General features: G+C 41.5%; 1 protein-coding gene across 5 annotated transcripts in view; it reads left to right on the forward strand.

Moving 5' to 3' along the window:
• Positions 1 to 21,246, forward strand: part of LOC131354259 (hyccin 2-like) — a 74,916-nt gene that overhangs the window by 23,441 nt on the left and 30,229 nt on the right. For 3 of the 5 annotated variants that reach the window (XM_058391686.1, XM_058391682.1, XM_058391685.1), the window contains exons 2-6: positions 7,537 to 7,624; positions 17,174 to 17,222; positions 18,982 to 19,083; positions 19,508 to 19,687; positions 20,921 to 21,001. In XM_058391686.1, coding sequence (XP_058247669.1) covers positions 17,175 to 17,222; positions 18,982 to 19,083; positions 19,508 to 19,687; positions 20,921 to 21,001 — 411 coding nt within the window. In that variant the 5' untranslated portion in view covers positions 7,537 to 7,624; position 17,174. Of the gene's footprint in view, positions 1 to 898; positions 1,017 to 7,536; positions 7,625 to 17,173; positions 17,223 to 18,981; positions 19,084 to 19,507; positions 19,688 to 20,920; positions 21,002 to 21,246 lie in introns of those variants that run through there. The other 2 variants (XM_058391683.1, XM_058391684.1) reach the window with 2 other exon arrangements.

The following is a 21,246-nucleotide window of genomic DNA, read 5'->3' on the forward strand; positions in this document are numbered from 1 at the left end:
TACTTCATTTTTATACATTTTCACACTGAGAATGGAAAATGTTGGTTTAATTTTCTTTATTATTTTTATATTATATTTTTTAATATTTATTTATTTATTTTTAATTTTTTTTTTTTGCCATTTTACCAGGAGTGGGTAGATTCCTGTGTGTGTTGTCCATATCAAACAGCTTTATTTGTCTTAATGTTTTCATATATATAAAAGGAGATTTCATTAATATAGTTTAGAAAATTGCAGTCACTCCACCTTCAGTTGTATCATTTCTTACATAAAAAGTCTCCTTTTATATAAGTTTCCAACCTCTTGTTGAACACAAAAATGCTTTTTCTGAACCATCAGGATTCACATGAATACCACGTTTCATGTGTAAATGCCCTTGAGTGTGATTTACGTCCATATCCAGTTTGGTAATTGAAGCCCATTGTGTGTGCTCGAGCCTCTAATTTAAAAGTATTGTGGAAAAAAGAAAGAGTGATGTAACATCATAAGCCATCAAACTGCCCTAGATTCATGAATGTCCTCTGAATGTCGACGGAAAAGCGCTAGTCCGTTGTGTTATTCGTGTTCAGTGTTATCTTCAGCAGTATCTGACCCAGTGAATGTTGTGGCATCGTTACAGAACATAACGGTTAAGAGGCTCTGGTGAAAGATATCACTGAAACACAGCTCTGTTTTTTTTGGTTTTTTGTCCTTGAGCCGTTACTGATCTGCTCTCATATCTGACTCATTCATACACCATATTTGACCCTCATCACTAACATTTCTCCATTTCCTGTTTCCTCCATTTCCGTTTTTTTTTTTTTTTTTAACACATAATCTCTTGGACACATGGAACACGTTATTTTTGAATAAAGCTAGTATTCTGGCCGGTGTGTTTGGCTTGAGGGATGAGCATGCTTTAAGTGGATCAGATTAGCGCTGGATAGTTAATAGGATTTTCCAAACGATCTGCATTCATTCACTGATGTCAGAGATCGCCTGGCTCGGGACGCAGGAACCCTCTGTTTGGCCAACAGGTTTGTTTGATTGGATTTTCTTTTCCTAATTACTTATAGAGGAGGATAAATCCAGGACAAGCAGATTCACTACCGTGCAATTAGTTTTTAAAAGGGAAGAATGTGGAACAAAACATAACACACTCTCATGGTGTAATTAGCTTTCTTATTCAGGATCTGTCCAGCGGATGAACGACATACCAGCTGAGTCGTGATCTGGTTGTCGGTAAACAGATTTATTTCTAGGTGGATTAATTAGCTTGCCTGGATGTTAGATGATCTTTTCAGACCACAGGTATGACACTTGCTCGGTAATGTAACTCTCTCATTATTAAAAACATCAAGTTAAACATCAAGAGAGAATACAGTGAATTCTCGGCATGTGATCGCCCTCGCTTAGGAATTTTCACGGTAAAAATTGATAATATTGCAAGAAATTTGCATCGGCATGCAAAGCATTTTTGGTTGTGTGTACATCTGGGAGTCTTTCAAAACTTCAGTGGAAAGCCAACCGAAGCCAGTCAACCCACGATTCCAACGTCGCCATCGGCATGCGTTTAAAAGCTAGGTGATTTTTCGGGCGCTTTTTTATTGACAGATTGGTAGCGTGGGTGGTCTGTTTTTTGTTTTTTTTAGCCCAAGCTTGGTGGCATGACTTCCTGTGAGGAGCCTTGACATGGAATGCTTGGCTTGGGTCAGTTCTTTGTAAGCAGCCATACAGTTTACACACGCTTGCTTCGTATTGGCCATATTGGTCATATTTTTGGGTGGCTGGAACGGATTATCAGCATTCTTATTGGAAAATTCGTTATGCAATACAGATTTTTGCTTTAAGACATCGCCTCCAGAACAAATTGCTGAGGTTCCACTGTAGTAAAGATGCTAGACAGACCCTAATAATATCGTCATCTAAGCGTAGTACGATTGACGATAGTAGCAGGAATCACTGATGTGTTTCTTCTGTCTTGATGATATAAACGTTGGTGTAAAAGCATGGTGTCAGCAGGTTTAAAAATGAAGAATGAACTGCAGAGTTACATTAGACGCCACTGCTAATCTTCTCTACCACTATGAAAAACACCCCCTCATTACCTCTTATATATTTTTATTATATTTTTGAACCGACTTGTATTAATGCTGTTACTTAGAGCGCAGTAAGCTCACAGAGCCTGCTGACTATCTGGATAAGCACAGTGACTGGAACATAAACAGGAGCACTCTGACCAATGAGAGGACATTTTACTCTTGCATAAACACATTTTGGTTACGCTTTTCAGTGTAAAAGCAAACCGAACCAAAGAGGCGATGCAACGATTTTAAGTCCACCATTTAAATTCACTGATCACTCTGACTGTGCTTCTGCAACATGAGAGAGATGATGGAGATGGACTGCTCGTGATTTTATCAGTACTCTGGTGTTCCAATCGCAGAATCGACTTATCGGATATTTTCAGTCAGTATAATCAAATGAATTATTTTATGGTTGCAAGTCTGATATAAAACGAGTTGTTGGCTTTCAGTGCAAGACGTGTTTTCCCACTGTTGGATAACCTTACACAGAATTTTAGAGATTGAAGATAACAACTGTAAATTTTATGAACAAGCACTTGGGGCATTTCGGAGAGCAGAAAGGGGTTTGATATTAGCATTTACTTTGAAGATGGAGACAGATACTTATGAAAACTACTAATTCCACAGTCCTGAGTTTCTACTCTCATATGAGCCGTTAAACACTGTTTCCACTGTGGGCTGTTTCTAGAAAACAAAAATATTCATAAACGTGTGCCTATCAGTCATCACAAATATTCATGGAATCAAATAAGTAGATCAGGTCAGAAAACCTAATCTAATCCGATACGAGACAAGTATCACAGGTCAGCACTGACCACTGTGACAGTCCTTCATCCCTGATTTTCCTTTTTTTTTTTTTTTTGCTTGCTCACGTCCAGTACAATCTGCTAAAATGGAGTTTTTTTTAATTAAATTTCTCATTGCACCATAAACCTAAACTAAGCTTTCTATTCCAGCCAAAACATTGTCTTGTCTGAAATATATTATGCCTCAACCACATCACTGCAGGCTCCAGATTAATGCCCCCGCAGCACATCTGCCAAGAATCCATTAGGCAAACTCTTAAATGAAGTTTTTTTCTTTTCCTTTTCCCCTTATTAGACAACCGTGCCAGATTTGCACATCTCTCTTAGATGGGTTTTAGTCAAGTATGCCCCTGTTCGCTGTAAGCTCTCATCTCCTTGTTGTGGAGAAGAGTGTATGAGTCATTTCAGATGACTATGCTGTTTTCACAACTGAAAATTACAACCTCGAGGCAACGACAAGTGCTCTGAGGATACAGGGATCTCTTTTAGTGCTAATATTCTGATAATATTACTTTTCACTCGCTCATTTTTACTCAGACATGATTGACAGGTGGCGTGTTAAACCGATAATTCTGTAGCCTGGTTGTTTTTATGTGCTATGTTTCGCATGTAGATCCCCTGCAGAGTATTAGGCTCGGGAATGTGAGGTTACAATGCAGGGTCTTATGGATGAGGCGCCATTTTTAAGCCAGGGTTTTCATATAAACTGACAGTACAGGTCATTACGGTGGGTGGTGCTGGTCGTATTCCTGTCTCAACCTGCCAGAGAAGAAGAAGCATTTATTTTTGTCACATATACATTATACCACTGTGAAGTTCTTTTCTTCGCCTGTCCCAGATTTGGATGTTTTTGTCAGAGCACAGGGTCAGACATGATACAGCACCTCTGGAGCAGAGGGAGTTAAGGGTCTTGCTCAAGGTACAATTTGTATAGCACTTTTAACAATGGACATTGTCTCAAAGCAGAAGTATAGAAAACATAGATTATAAAGTTAAGTTACTATTTTTCGCAAGTAACATTTATCCCTAATGAGCAAGCCTGGGGCGATGGTGGCAAGGGAAAAACTCTTGAGAGGAACCAGGCTCAGAAGGAAACCTCATCCTCAGTTGGGAGACAGTGGACACTGGACAGTAAATAATGTAAATGTCAATAATGTCCTTTCGTCAACAGTTTATAGTCATGTGCAATTGTGCTACCAAGAGCTCCTGAGGAACTAACAGGTCAGAATAGTTTCTGAGTTCATTTTGGTCATAGCACTAATTCCTTCCTGCCCACTGATGCAACAACGGTTCATAGTCTCCGAGTGGTTCTATCCACAGCAGTCCCCTGGTTCAATCCCCAGCAGCAGTGAGCACCGACAAGTGACAAGACTCCAAACAGGGGTAGACCATCTGGATGGATCAGGCAGGTCCAGAATGAAGAAGTGGTCTTCTTGAGAACTGGGAGCTCTGGAGTGGCACGTATAGCTGACAATGGCAGTGCTGGAGCTTGAACCCCGACCTTCCAATCATCAACCCAGAGCCTTGACCGCTTGAGCTACCAAAACAAATCCAGATTATAAAATCAAGAGAAGCAAAGTTTTAGAGGGAATGTAACAACGGTAATCCAAACATTGGTTTATTGGTGTCTTCCATTTCCAGTGGATATTAAGGGAATACTGGTTTCATGTGATTATTGCTTGGACTCTACATGAAATAATATTATTTCTACAAATGGTTTTAAATGGTCTCCTTCCTTTTCACTGAGTGGAACCAGGCCATGGGATTCTGTTAGACAGACAGACAGACAGACAGACAGACAGACACACAGAAAAATATAGCTGTTTGTTCTAGCTCATCCACCTGAAGGTCATGAGATGCTTTTTTATCTCACCACGGTTGTAAAGAGTGACTAGAATTACAGCAGCTCAAACCAGTCAAACTATATCCTCCTCTGACCTTCGTCTTCAAAAAACCTTCGTCTTCATTTTCATGCCAGCAGAACTGCCTCTCACTGGGTGTTTGTTTGTTTATTGGCTTTTTGGAATAATTTTGTGTAAACTCTAGAGAAACACCCAGATCAGCACTTTCTGAAATACTGAACCCAGACTGTCTGACACCTACAACCATGGGACTGTGGCATATTTGTAGCATGTGAACAAAGAGCTAATGCTACCCAGAATTGCGGCATGAGCCAATAATGCAATATGACATGACGTTAGTTCCCAAGCTCTGTTGACGCTTTGTATGTCGCTCTGGAAACAAACGTTAGCAGAATGACTGAATGTGAACGGAAGGAATGTAAGTTAAATATAATAGCTACAAGCTCTGGTTGTCAGTGGAAATGTGAGTGTCATGCATTGATATGGAGAGAAGCTGATGCTGGTCATTACGGTGGGTGGTGCTGGTTGTATTCCTGTTGCAACCTGCCACAGAAGCCTCTGTTTTTGTTGCATATACATTACAACACTGTGAAGTTCTTTTCTTTGCATATCCCAGATTTGGGTGTTGGGGTCAAAGCACATGGTCAGACATGATACAGCACATCTGGAGTTAAGGGCCTTGCTCAAGGGTGCGACAATTCAATTCAGTTTATTTGTATAGCACTGATGAAGAGTGATTAAGATAAAACTTAAATAGTTGTTCATGGTATTAACCTCGACGTTTAGACTTTAAATGAGTTCATTTGGCTCCATGTATATACACACCTTTACATACACACTGTGTAAAAAAAAACACTACCTGGTAGCATATCATCTGTGGAATTTGCCTCAGTGTGCGTGTGTGTGTGCGTCTGTGTGTGCGCGCATTTGTGTGTGTCTGTACATGCGTGTGAGCATCTGTGTGTGTGTGAGAGAGAGAGAGAGAGAGAGAGAGAATTTACTCTGTGTGTGTGAACATATAACTGGCGTGTGATAATCTTAAGTATCCTTCACAACATTCATCTGTGTGTGTATGTGTGTGTGTGAGAAAGAGAGTACATACTCACTCTCGTTCTCTCTCTCTGTTTCTCACTCACACACACACACACACACACACACACACAGTACATACTCTCTCTTTCATTCTCTGTGTGAGAGGGAGAGAGAGAGAGAGAGAGAGAGTATGTACTGTGTGTGTGTGTGTGTGTGTGTGTATGTGTGTGTGTGTGTGTGAGAGAGAGAGTATGTACTGTGTGTGTGTGTGTGTCTGAGAGTGAGTATGTACGGTGTGTGTGTGTGTCCCTCTGTAATCTGTTGTGTTACAGATATACCATCCAGTAAAGATAAGCTATATATTCAGACTTCAGTAACTCCCATCTCATGCGTCTCTCATTTGTTGTGGTTTGCCACCCATGCTGGTGTGTGTGTGTGTGGTGTAACTGTAGTTTGAGCCAGAATCTAAAGCTGTGCATTTCAGCAGAATTGTGTAGCGCAGTCGTCAGTATGTTTACTCGTTAGAGACCGAAGCTGTGAGAGTTGCTACAGTTTGCCACATGCTTCCCTATTTCTTTGCATTAGTATCCTGTATCAGTTAAACGTCTTATTCAATAAACAAAATCTTTTGTAGAATACTAATTCAAATGTACTGAATATAAATATATAAACTCATACAGTACAACATTCATGATACATAGATGATATCATCAGTATGTTTATAATAAATACAGACTAGATGTAGCTGATTCAGTCTTCAGAATTTTACTGAATATTCAACAGGTTGTATGTCACAACTGTGTATAATGTATATAAAATATAAACACACACCACACCCAACACACACACATATTACTGACCGGATATTGTTATAACTTTTTATTGAATTATTTTATTTTATTTTATTTTTAATAATTACAAACTTACTGGAATTAACTGACATTAAAACTTTGTCAATTAAATTAAAATGAATCTTTTGTTTTTACAGCTTTTATTTATTTATATATCTGTCTATATAGAAAATATAAAATAATTTCTTGGATATAAATAATCAATAAATCTTTTTTTTTTTTTTTTTGTTATACATGTGTGTACATGTCTTTGAGTATAATATTCCTCACCCAAATATTTTGTTTTGCTAGCACTTTGTCGGCAAAGGTGTGTGTGTGTGTGTATGTATGTGTGTGTGTGTGTGTGTGTGTGTGTGTGTATGTATGTGTGTGTGTGTGTGTGTGTGTGTGTATATATATATATATATATATATATATATATATATATATATATATATATATATATATATATATATATATATATATATATATATATATATATGGCCTGTTTTTGTCCTGTCACCTGCCCTTATGCCCCTTCTACTATCAACCTTAATGCGCACACACACACACACTCATTCAGATGAAAGCTTAATAAAAAAAGATCTCCTGCTCAGAAGACGACTTTTCCATTTCTACTGGATGTTTAGATGAGGAGGAGTGACCAGTGTCATGTCTAAATCCCACTGTGTGTCCACACTTCCTCATTTCCGACAGGTGCAGTGTGTAGTGTTAACACACCATGTGATAAATATGCTTTAATCTGGACCGACTGTTAAGTTTAACACAAGCAGTGAATCCATTTTGTTTAAAAAAAAAAAAAAAAAACGTACTCTGAGTCCTAACCCGAGTTAAGATTTGGATTATTTATAAAGGCGTGACTGAGCAGGCGCTTTGTCCTTCACCTGACCTGATGCATCTTTCCCCTCTGTCGCTTCAGGTGAGCAGTGGGAGAGCAGCAGATGTCTGGCTACATGGAGGCCCGAGCTCTTCACGCAGTGACGATCTGAGTATCGGGAGAGAGCGAGGTAATGGAGGAGAGGCCGATCTGGCATCGAGCTCACACATGGGAGAAGAAAATGAACAGCTTTTAGATCAGTTGACTGGTTACAGAACACTTTCACAAAATAGAAGCCCAAGTCAGTAAAATAGTCCTTTCTCAACACCCAAGGACACAGCGTGTAATTTAATAATTACTTATATTTAAACTAAAATTTAATGAACTAAATTAATATTTAATAATTAATCAACTTTTACTAGTTTAATAATAACATTAATTTTAATACTATATATTATTATAATAAGATTATTATTATTATTATTATTATTATTATTATTATTATTAATTCCAATGAACATTTGCAGTGCTTAGACTACACAGTAAGTTCCTAGATCAGCAGGTGGAATAGGCAGGAAAGTTCAACATCATGTCTTTGTTCCAATGCAAACTTATTTTTATGACCACAAAGAGCTGAGGATAACAGTTTCGTGCAGGACAATAAGAGCTGGTGTGTTTTTCGAAAGTCCTGAACTAGAGTTTGTGGAAGGAAATGTGAACTATCTCTTAATATCTAATATACCGCTTATTATCTCATTTGTAAGGTGTCATTATTTTGACGTGAGGTTTTTTTTATTTTGCGTGATCTCGTCGATATTTAAGCCTCAATAATCGATCGGTACAGCTAATTTAGTCAATATTAGCGTATTAACATTCTACAGTAAGTCATTAAGTGAATTAGTGACTAGTGGTCACACTGATGTACCTAATACTCAAGGTTTAGACTGGAGTGAATTTATTATTGGTCAAAACAGTCATTTTAACCATTTAAATTCAGTTAACGCTTCATTAGCTTGAAATGACAAGATATTAAGTATAAAAGACATGAAATAATGTCATAGCACTTCAATCCGAAATGTACACATCTGCCTCAAAACTAGGGATATATGATAATGATCAGTAATCTGCACATAAACTGAAAGCCTAGCCTGTGGTTTTTACATCCCGACTGAGGGAATGTTTATCGGTGCGTTGGTACGAGTTTGATTTCGCCACAGACCCTGATGCTAATACGCATTAAAAGCCACAAAGCAACTAAATAACAGCAGCAAGCTCAGCTGAGAGAGCTAAAACTCGATACCTCAAAATTTACCACAGATTAATAGTAAATTTTCTATTCTTGGAAGTATTCCATTGTGTTGTGTTAACATTTAAATGAATGGGCAGGTGAAGTCTTTCCTAATTTTACGTGTGGCTTAGTTTGGTCCGAATTGGTGAATTACTTTTGTACCGTCTGGCAGACCCTACGGTGGCTGAGAAGTGCACAACTAAATAACAAATCCCAAAACACAAAGGTAATTCAGACAAACCAGAAAAGTTAGGAATAGTTTGCAAATGGAATTCTTATCGCTGATTGGACGAGGCATCTGTCATTCAAGATATACAAATTGTGCATCTAACTTTATTTCTTGTACATTTATTGACTTTATTTCTTAGTGTTTAATACTTTTGCCTTGCACCTCCAGGGCTTGGGGTTTGATCCCCCCCTCTGCATCCATGTGCTCAGACTTTGCATGTTCTCCCAGTTGCAGGCTGAATAGCATCTCAAATGGTCTGTGGTGTGTGTGTGTGTGTGTGTGTGTGAATATACCCTGCATTGGCCAGGGTGTCTCCCATCTCATGCCCTGGGATAGACTCCTGGTTCTCCACAACTATGTGTAGCATAGGTTCAAAAATTGGATAGAGTTTATGAGCTGAAAGCAAAGCAGAAGAAAAGTATATTCATTTTCCATCACAGATAAAATTTGCCTGACTGATGACCCTAATAAATGAATATTCAGAACAGGATATATTCACTTGTGCAATAACAATAATTCTTCTTTTAATCAGTAATGAGTTTGAGACTTTGTGATCTAGCCAAGCAGTATCAATACCTATGATGTGTTTATTCTGTCCGTCGCTCTGGATAAGGACGTCTGCTAAACGGCGTAAAATACGAATAAATATTCAGAGTAGATATATGCACCAATAAAAATGCAAAAACATCGCACAACAATGCAGGATGTTGGCTACGGCTGGCATTTAGGAAGAGCCGTATGCACTTCGCTTCTTTCTCACAGCACCTGAGTAGCTAATGAAGACATCAGACAAGCGAAAGTGACAGCAGGGATTTTTGGAAGAGGAATGAAACAGATGGTAATCAAAGCGGAAAGGCGCAGGCTCGGATCGACAGAGCAGAGCAGCGCAGAGCAGGTTCACGTTTGGACGAGGAGACGGCATTTGCATTCAGGGTGGCACGTCACAGCTGTGCTATCATCTGTCAACTTGAGCAAATGGAGCGCTCCTTCGTTCAAATCACCGCAAGATTCATCATACGAGACACGAGAGGGAAAAAATGCTAATAACAAACCAGCAAAACTGTCAGTTTAATTTACTGTCAAGTGAACTGATTACAGCTCCGGTACACACTTATATACATATACAGCATGTCTACTGATCTCATACACAACTGCAGCTCTGGTCCCTGCACTGATGCCCACTGCAGTCTACTACATTTCCAGATATTCAAATCACATAGCTATTTCCATGCCCTACCTTGCTTTTGTCAGAGCGTGTGGTCTTGATTGATTTCCAAGTGATCCATTTTTTGGAAAATCTGGAAAATGTGATGCAATGCGGTAGTGGTGTTGTCTAGATCCATTGAGTCCATCCTGTTTGATCCCATGTGTTATGTTCACTGTTGAGTCCCTTTGTTTCTGTTCAGGTTAAATTAAATTTACCCCACTGGGGTTTTAAACGCATTGGAGAAATGAAAAGAAATAAATGAATAAAATAGAAAATCACAAGTAGCAGTGGCATTCGTTTGTGTGATAAAGTTAGCATTTGTGCAGCAGACTATAATATAATAAAGACCTTAATGGCATGAATCTAAAAAAATAAATCATAAAATGGAACAATGTTTTAATTATTTTGAACTGATTTATCAAATATAAGAAATGAACAACAAAAAAAACAAATGATTATTACAGTCGCTGGCTATGAAATACAGTATTTTGTTGATTTTTGTCTTAATTTCCACTTATCACAAACTCCTGAAGGGATTGAGAATTACTGTACAACTGAGACAGGGCGGCCTCCACATAAACCTCTCATGCATAATATGGAGCATAATTTATTCAAAAGCTCGTGAATTTTTAATCGTCTCATACCAGAGGTTCTCAAATGACCCCAGATTACGGACATTATGCATATTCTGTGACCTCAACACCTAATCCACCATAGATTTTATTTTATAATTTGCAACAGGTTTATAACTTCGGACTATTGTAACATTTGATTATGGCTGTGTAACATTATTGACCGAGAACCAACGAAATATTCTCTTAGCAGACTAGTAGGAAGAGTGAATTTGTATTTCTTTACACAGCTTTTCAAATAAAATAAAATAAATCAAGAAAGCCTAAATCACATTAGGTTTTCAAAACTTTGAAACTGTCGGTCCTCAAAACTGAAATCTGTTGGTCATCATAATTGTTGTCTAGCACTCAGTAACAGTCTAGAATTGTACAGGCCCCCTAATCAGAACAGTCCAGGTTTTATATCACAGAAATCCCCTGTGTTGTGTAAACATTAGTTAAGACGTTTGTGAAATGTCAAACAATATAACCCAGGATTAACTCAGAGTTAAGTAGCCTTTTTTGTCACATATACATTTCTGCCCAGTGAAATCCCATCCTTGGAGAGTTGGGGTCAGAGCACAGGGTCAGCCATGATGCATTACCCCTGGAGTAGGGGGTTGAGGGCCTTGCTAAAGGGCCCAGTGGTGGTAACCTGGCAGTGCTGGGGCTTAAACCTCGATCTCCCAATCAACAACCCAGAGCCTTAACCACTTGAGCTACCACCACCCTATATTTCTTCGCAAATACCAGCATTTTAGGAAGCCGGGGTCAAAGCGCAGGGTCAGCCATGATCCAGCGCCCCTGGAGCAGGGAGGGTTAAAGGTGGGTTAAAGTCCATAAGAATTTGCTCAGGAGCCCAACAGACGCTTGCTTGCTTGCTCGCTAGCTTGGCAGTACTGGGGCTTCAACCCCTGACCTTCCAATAAGTGACCCAGAGACTTAACTGCTTGAACCACCACATCCCAGAAATATGAAAAGCTTGATGTACCCTTTTAGTGCCTAGCCCAGCACAGCAACCTTATAGTTACAACTTTATAATGTCAAGTCCATAAGAATTCAGGTCTTCATTAGGGTCAGTAACATCAGTGCTCTATGTTATTGGTTGATATTTTGAAATGGTGAAAGTGAAGTTAACTCTTGAACAGTGTGCAGCTGGAATCCATGTGACCGTCAGGAGCCTGGTCATGTGACAGTTTTCCAAGAGCACTGGATTCCCCATTCTCAGTAAAGCTGTGGTTGAAAATGCTGTTTTAGTGTGAGCAGAAGGCCCAGGTGGAGGAAAATGTATAGTTGTTAGATGTTATTGTGTAAGGCACTTATCACAGATCAATGTGTATGATATTAAGTGCTGTTTGCTTTTCCAACACAACCCTGATATCAGAGCTCGGAGTATAACCTAATACCAGACTCTGATCCAGTCTATATTGTATACAATACAGTACAATGTGTTTGGACAATCCTTTCCTTTGTGTAGGATAACTCCCTCTGGACCCCGGACTTCGTGTGCTGTGTGTGTGTAGGTGTGTTGTGATGAATTTGTAGCAGATGATTGGACATAACAGACTATTTGGATTGATCATACAATCATACAACACAGCCATAGCGAGGAATGAGTCAGCATCGCACTGCTCATGTGCATGTTTGCTCTTTCCCATCTGGTGTCAGAGATAAAAGAAACGCCAGGGCTTCCTACACCTTCCTTCACCTTCCCTCAGCTTCCTCCAGCTTCTTACACCTTCTGCCAGCTTCCTACACTTTCCTCCACCTTCCTACATCTTCCTCCACCTTCCCCCAACTTCCTCCACCTCCTCCATCTTTCTTCACCTTCCTCTAACTTCCTACACCTTCCTCCATGCATACAGCATACTCCACTTTCCTTCAGCTTCCTTTACCTTCCTTCAGCTTCCTACACCTTCCTTCAGATTACTCCACTTTCCTCCATGCTTCCTCCCGCATCCTCCACCTTCCTCCAGATCCCTCCAGCTTCCTACACATTTCTCCAGGTTACTCTACTTTCTTTCATGCTTCCTCCAGCTTACTTACCTCCATGCTTATTCAGCTTTCTCCACCCTCCTCCACCTTCCTCCACCCTCCTCCACCCTCCTCCACCTTCCTCCACCCTCCTCCACCTTCCTCCATGCTACCTCCAGCTTCCTCCACCTTTCTCTATCTGGAACTAAAAGTTCTTAGTGTTATAGCACTCTTGTTTACAGGCAAAGCTTAAAGGCAATAACAATTTATGACCTGCTGCTGTGGCAGGTGACGTCAGGCCTCAACTGTATAAGCTGAATTCCCACGCTGAAAGTATCCATCAAGACACACACACACACACACACACAAACACACACAGTTCCCTCCCAGATGTATTGCAACATTTTATTTATGGCAGATGGAGTGAGGGAGCAGTGAGTAGGGTGGAGCAGGGTTTCAGTTTTGAAGGCTGTGTCATTCCTGTACTTGTTTTGCTATTCAGGACACGACCAGGGAAAATCTGGCCACACTCTCGCTCACCTGTCTTCTGTCCTTTTGACAGAAGCATCGAGACGCATTCCGCTCACACACAGCACACTTTTTTCCCCCAGTGTTGTTATGGCTGCAAGGTGGCCTTTGAGATCTAAAGATAAACCAGTAAAGCTGGCTAATGGAAAACACTTTAAACATTTATGGTCATCTGCGGAATCGCTGAGGACCCGAGATAATGAGAACAGAATTATGAAGGGTGCTTTCATCTTTAGGTTTCGCTTCATGTTTGTTTCGGTTATCTTGAGTTTGCCTGGAAGAGAACTGATGCTACCTCGAGCCTCATTTTATCTCGTTGCCCAAACAAAATGATGTTGAGGTTGCCAGTGCACCAGGGTTTGGTTCAAACTTACAAAACATATAAAGTATTTTTGCTTAAAAGTTCGAAATTTATGTTTTTATAATAAATATATAAATTTCGGGTTTGAGACACTTGTAAAAGATCTTGCATAACAGTCTTATACTTTTCAGAAATTTGTTTGTGTCTCAACATCACAGGTTTTTTCGAGCTGGCATTGCAGAGCATGTGGTAATTGTGGCCATTTGGATGTGGGTCTGTTTGAAAGATCTGTTTATGGCCAAGTCATAACCTCCTGGCAGAGGCAACCAAGTCAAAGGCTTAAATTTATTTATTCATTCATTCATTCATTCATTCATTCACTCATTCACTCATTCATTCACTCATATTTATTTATTTATTTATTCACTCACTCACTCACTCACTCATTTATTCATTTATTTATTTGTTTGTTCTATTTATGTGTTTGTTTATTTTTGATGATGGAAATGGTTGAAGTTGTGAGTTCCTGCACACACGTATTTACTTTCTGTGTTTCTGTGATAGCTGTACTAATGTTCGAGACAGATGAATTGAAGAGGGCTTTGGCGGAATGTGTCCAGGCCCAAATCTGCTGGAAATAATCAGATTCAGGTGTGAATCAGGTGTTCCAATCAATTCCATGGCCACAGGTGTATAAAATCAAGCACCTAGGCATGCAGACTGTTTTTACAAACATTTGTGAAAGAATGGGTCGCTCTCAGGAGCTCAGTGAATTCCAGCCTGGAACTGTGATAGGATGCCACCTGTGCAACAAATCCAGTCGTGAAATTTCCTCGCTCCTAAATATTCCACAGTCAACTGTCAGCTGTATTATAAGAACGTGGAAGTGTTTGGGAACGACAGCAACTCAGCCACGAAGTGGTAGGCCACGTAAACTGACGGAGCGGGGTCAGCGGATGCTGAGGCGCATAGTGCGAAGAGGTCGCCAACTTTCTGCAGAGTCAATCGCTACAGACCTCCAAACTTCATGTGGCCTTCAGATTAGCTCAAGAACAGTGCGCAGAGAGCTTCATGGAATGGGTTTCCATGGCCGAGCAGCTGCATCCAAGCCATACATCACCAAGTGCAATGCAAAGCGTCGGATGCAGTGGGGTAAAGCACGCCGCCACTGGACTCTAGAGCAGTGGAGACGCGTTCTCTGGCGTGACGAATCGCGCTTCTCCATCTGGCAATCTGATGGACGAGTCTGGGTTTGGCGGTTGCCAGGAGAACGGTACTTGTCTGACTGCATTGTGCCAAGTGTAAAGTTTGGTGGAGGGGGGATTATGGTGTGGGGTTGTTTTTCAGGAGCTGGGCTTGGCCCCTTAGTTCCAGTGAAAGGAACTCTGAATGCTTCAGCATACCAAGACATTTTGGACAATTCCATGCTCCCAACTTTGTGGGAACAGTTTGGAGCTGGCCGCTTCCTCTTCCAACATGACTGTGCACCAGTGCACAAAGCAAGGTCCATAAAGACATGGATGACAGAGTCTGGTGTGGAGGAACTTGACTGGCCTGCACAGAGTCCTGACCTCAACCCGATAGAACACCTTTGGGATGAATTAGAGCGGAGACTGAGAGCCAGGCCTTCTCGTCCAACATCAGTGTGTGACCTCACAAATGCGCTTCTGGAAGAATGGTCAAAAATTCCCATAAACACACTCCTAAACCTTGTGGACAGCCTTCCCAGAAGAGTTGAAGCTGTTATAGCTGCAAAGGGTGGACCGACGTCATATTGAACCCTATGGATTAGGAATGGGATGTCACTTAAGTTCATATGCGAGTCAAAGGAGGTGAGCGAATACTTTTGGCAATATAGTGTGTATATATATACACTATATTGCCAAAAGTATTCGCTCACCCATACAAATAATCAGAATCAAGTGTTCCAATCACTTCCATGGCCACAGGTGTATAAAATCAAGCACCTAGGCATGCAGACTGTTTTTACAAACATTTGTGAAAGAATGGGTCGCTCTCAGGAGCTCAGTGAATTCCAGCGTGGAACTGTGATAGGATGCCACCTGTGCAACAAATCCAGTCGTGAAATTTCCTCACTCCTAAATATCCCACAGTCAACTGTCAGCTGTATTATAAGAACGTGGAAGTGTTTGGGAACGACAGCAACTCAGCCACGAAGTGGTAGGCCACGTAAACCGACGGAGCGGGGTCAGCGGATGCTGAGGCGCATAGTGTGAAGAGGTCGCCAACTTTCTGCAGAGTCAATCGCTACAGACCTCCAAACTTCATGTGGCCTTCAGATTAGCTCAAGAAAAGTGCGCAGAGAGCTTTATGGAATGGGTTTCCATGGCCGAGCAGCTGCATCCAAGCCATACATCACCAAGTGCAATGCAAAGCGTCGGATGCAGTGGTGTAAAGCACGCCGCCACTGGACTCTAGAGCAGTGGAGACGCGTTCTCTGGCGTGACGAATCACGCTTCTCCATCTAGCAATCTGATGGATGAGTCTGGGTTTGGCGGTTGCCAGGAGAACAGTACTTGTCTGATTGCATTGTGCCAAGTGTAAAGTTTGGTGGAGGGGGGATTATGGTGTGGGGTTGTTTTTCAGGAGCTGGGCTTGGCCCCTTAGTTCCAGTGAAAGGAACTCTGAATGCTTCAGCATACCAAGACATTTTGGACAATTCCATGCTCCCAACTTTGTGGGAACAGTTTGGAGCTGGCCCCTTCCTCTTCCAACATGACTGTGCACCAGTGCACAAAGCACGGTCCATAAAGACATGGATGGCAGAGTCTGGTGTGGATGAACTTGACTGAGTCCTGACCTCAACCCGATAGAACACCTTTGGGATGAATTAGAGCGGAGACTGAGAGCCAGGCCTTCTCGTCCAACATCAGTGTGTGACCTCACAAATGCGCTTCTGGAAGAATGGTCAAAAATTCCCATAAACACACTCCTAAACCTTGTGGACAGCCTTCCCAGAAGAGTTGAAGCTGTTAGAGCTGCAAAGGGTGGACCGACGTCATATTGAACCCTATGGATTAGGAATGGGATGTCACTTAAGTTCATATGCGAGTCAAGGCAGGTGAGCGAATACTTTTGGCAATATAGTGTATATATATATATATATATATATATATATGTGTGTGTGTGTGTGTGTGTGTGTGTGTTTATTTAATTTTTTTTTTTTAATGGCCGAATTTGCTTGATTATGTACAAAATTCCAAAATCCTGGAGGGACTAACTAACGATAAAGTTGTGGTCATGTTGCAACTTGACGATCTACTTTGCACTTTTTTGTGCATAAAAAGTTGTCCTCTTTAGCTTGTTTTGGTTGTTTATCTCTTTAAAAAAAAAAAAAAAAATAGGCATTTGGGTGTGTCCTTCAGCTTTGTGGTTTTAAAAAAATGGGTGAATTAGGGAGACAATCCGGTTAAAAGTCATGTAGGTGAAGCTACAGCTGTATTGCGTGGACTGATATCAGCTAACGGAGACACACTAGAAGCATTTTCCCCTCTAAAAGGAAAAGGTCAAAGCAAAAGAAAAACAAAAATCCATCTCATTAATATTCTCTCTCTCTCTCTCTCTCTCTCTCTCTGTCTAGGATGCTGGGGGAGGGGAGAGTAGTGGAGGAATGGCTTTCAGAATTCAAGGTGAGTCGTTCTTCTTCTTCAGCTCTCAGTTTGATCCTTCACTTTATTTCATAAAGCGGTGGGTGATGTGTCAAATAAACAGGAGCTCATGATATACATTTGAACCATGCATGATACGGATCACACTTCATCATGGCAAGAACAAAAACATACAACCTGAGCCAGATTTTAGTTTCTCTAATCCAAGGTTCGGTGCATCCCGATCGCACACACATGCACTGTTCTACCATAAATAGTACCGAGTAGTTTAAGTGTTCACGCTGAAAATTTCCGAAAGGAGTAGTGCACTTCACACACCCGGATGATGCACTTATTCCAAAACAGTGTGGAATGTTGGACACTTCATGCACTCAATGCTCACAGCTTTGCTTGTGTAGCTGAAGAAGGGCGGGGCTACCAGGCGTTGATGTCAAATGAGAAAACATTTTCAAGATGGCCGACGACACTGGTAGATTGAGGCGCCTTAGAAAAGCTAGCAGCGTCACATTACTTGGTGTCATTCACGTCGTGCAATTCATTCGACAGCTCATAATTCCAGTTAGTAAAAAATAAATAAATAAATAAAAACGCATTAGTGTTCCATTTGAGATACTACTGTTCTGAAATTCATACACTAATCACTAGAGCACATAGTCATTTGGGACGCTAATTACGGTGTTTAATTCAGCAAGTGTTGCAATATTTACAGCTATACAGGTCATCATACACAGCCGAGTCGCGTTCCTGATTCTGATTGGTCCGAAGGGGTTCAGTCTGGTTTTCTCTAGCAGCAGCTGTGACGGACGTTTAACAGTCACTCAGTCACATGACAAGCTGCCTGGGAAAAGACAGGAAGTAACTCGTTTTGCAGACATTCCACTCCATCGGATGACTCTAGGACGAGATGATGTATGAAAATCATCAACAGGTTCATTCATTGAATAATGCATAGTAGCTGTAAAGTGCATCAGTGAGGTTGTGTTTGAGAAATTAGGATCAGTTATCTGTACAGTTCATAAACTGAACAAATCCTGATTCTGCATCTCAGCACTGTGTGTGCATGTGTGTGTGTGCGTGCTGTGCTTAGATGTCATTGTGATTTGTGAAATGAATGGAGTGCTAAGTGCTTGAATGTTGAAGCCTACACACACACACACACACACACACACACACAACTGAATGGTCCAGTAAAGAGCAGGTGGTAGCTGAAGTAGTGTGTACTCCAGTCATCTGGGGAAGACAGGATGGAACAGCAGTCGCCTTGAGAAGCCTAAAGTGTTCTCAACTGTCTGACTGCGCTTTCTGTCTGACTGCACTTTCTGTCTATCTGCACTTTTTGTCTGACTGCACTTTCTGTCTATCTGCACTTTTTGTCTATCTGCACTTTCTGTCTATCTGCTCTTTCTATTTCTGACTACACCTAGAAAACAATGAAACCATGGCAGGTGTCAGAGAAATACACTGGCAAAGCTAATAATATGCTTATATTTTTTCCTCTTAAATTCCACTTTTTCTACCCCCCCCCCGTCTCTCTGCCTCTGTCTGTCTGTCTCTCTTGCTCTTTCTCTCTGCCCCCTCTGTCTGTCAGTCTGTCTGACTCTCTCTCTCTCTCTGCCTCTATCTGTCTGTCTCTCTTGCTCTCTTTCTCTCTCTGCCCCCTCTGTCTGTCTGTCTGTCTGACTCTCTTTCTCTCTCTCTCTCTCTCTCTGCCGCCTCTGTCAGTCTGTATCTCCCCCACCAAAACCTGACCAATAATCATTTCTCTTCCTCTTTCCATCAGACATTACCCGAGTCTCAATTCTCCAGCTATGCGAGCTCTCTCTATCGGAAGAAGAACCTGGTTCCGGCTCTCTACAAAGTCATCCAGGACCCCAACAGCGAGGTAAACGACAACATCAGATCATCACAGCTTAACTGCGACTCTGTCAGTCACAGAGATTTAAACTTATCACCCTCTTAAAGCTTAGAGCTTTAACCACTGAGCTCTCCCTCAGAAGACAGCACACAGTCATCATGTGGCCTAGTTCTCTTTTCCAGTCAGTCAGGATTCCCAGGGTCCCCACCATGTTGGAAAGTTGAGTATAGTGAGTTCAAATCCTACCGCTGACAGAGAGGCACTGCTGGAGCCAGGATTTCATGCTGTGTCGGTTGTGTGGCACGTCTCTGCATTGAGTGACGCCAATTTGGCATTGGTAGTTAATGGTTATGGTTAGGCCCAGATCTGGTAACCTTGTTTTAACCCACTGACCGATTAAACTGTCCCTGACTACTTCAGATTGTTAACTTAGTGTCTTTCTTTCCTGTAGCTTTTGGAACCAGTGTGCAATCAGCTGTTTGAACTGTACCGGAACTCAGACGCCCGCCTGCGCCGCTTCACCCTGCAGTTCCTGCCCGAGCTGGTGTGGGTTTACCTGCGACTCACAGCCAGCAGAGAGCGCCAGATCAACGGCTGCATCGAGGCTCTGCTGCTGGGCATCTACAACCTGGTGAGTAGGAACGGATGAAGGGATGGATGGAATGGAGGAAGAGGTGATTTGTTTCATGGAGCTGAAGTGACTCTAGGGATGGCTGGTTAGCAGTCAGGTAGCAAAATGGATAAATAGATGTGTAAAGGATTGAGTTTTGGAGTAGGTGTATAGTTGAGGATAGAGAAAGTGGCAGACGGAGGAATAAGTTGCGGGTGAACGGGTTGACGGATGGGTTTGATTTCTTAAATGGAGTTTAATTCAGCCAGTAAAGATCAGAGAACACTCAGTGTTTCAGAATCTGCTGATCTCCTGGGATTTTCCCACACAGCAGTCTCTAGACTTTAGACAGAATGCTGCAGAAAGCATCCAGTGAGCTGTGAGGAATGAGGACAGAGGAGAATAGCCAGACTTGTTCAAGCTGACAGAATGCTACGCTCACTAATTAACCACTCTGTGCATCCGTGCCGAGCCGAAAAGCGTCTCCGAACACACAGAATGTTGAAACGTGGGCTACAGCAGCAGATTGACCGCATCAATGTTCCACTCCTGTGACTTTGGTGAATCACTACTCATTCAGTTGAAAAAGAAACAAATGTTTTTGTTGAGTTCCTGTCTCTAGTCAGGCACGTGTGTGTGTAAATCAGGTGTGTTCATTCCCGTCTGATCTCCACAGGGGTGTAAACTCTCCTGCGGAGTCGCAAATGGCTGCGTTAGATCATTTCGAGTCGATCGATATCTATCTCGGTGTAATCGTAACTCATTATGAACAATAGGAAACGTCACAGCTGCAGACTGAGACTTATCATGGTGGAAGTGTGTGTGTGTGTGTGTTTTGGATGGGATGCAGGAGATCTCAGGGTGGTTTGGTATCACTGCAGGTGCAGACTTGATTCATTATCATTAGCATGCTAACACTGAGGTAGCATTCAAGGACACACATGAGTCATGATGGGAGAATATGGAGTGTGGTCCTGTATGCTCGTTCAAACACACACACACACTCAGTGAAGGATTGTGTACGCTTATTAACGTGCACATGCACAGTATTTGCATTGGTTTAGTCTTATAAGTGCTCATGAGCTGCTTTTGATTTAGCTCGGAAGAGGGAATTCAGAATTCCGGCATTATGGAGTTCTGTGTTCAAGTTAGAAAATGTTAGGGAATAATAAAAAAAATGGACGCCTCATTTTTTGCAAGCATCAAAGCTAGCCACATTTTTCGCTGATGAAATGCGTTTCTTTTATGTTGCAGGAGATTGTAGATAAAGAGGGAAACGGCAAGCTGCTGTCTTTCACCATTCCTTCCCTCTCTAAACCAACGATATATCATGAGGTAAGGACGTGTGTGTGTGTCTTTTTCTGCATGTGTGCGTTGTTTGTCCTTATTTCTGGTATAAGTGTTTACCAATTCTCGCTCTCAGTAATGAAGTGAGAACAGAGAGGACAAGCAAAGTGGATTGAGACGCTGGAATGCGTCGACGTGCCTGATATCTACAAACACGGCGGTGAGCGTGCTGCGTGATTTCACTGCCTGGGCTCCATCAGTTTTCATAACAGCAGGCTGAGCACTCCACACGA

Source organism: Hemibagrus wyckioides, linkage group LG06, assembly GCF_019097595.1.
Source record: "Hemibagrus wyckioides isolate EC202008001 linkage group LG06, SWU_Hwy_1.0, whole genome shotgun sequence".
NCBI classification, from domain to species: Eukaryota; Metazoa; Chordata; class Actinopteri; order Siluriformes; family Bagridae; genus Hemibagrus; species Hemibagrus wyckioides.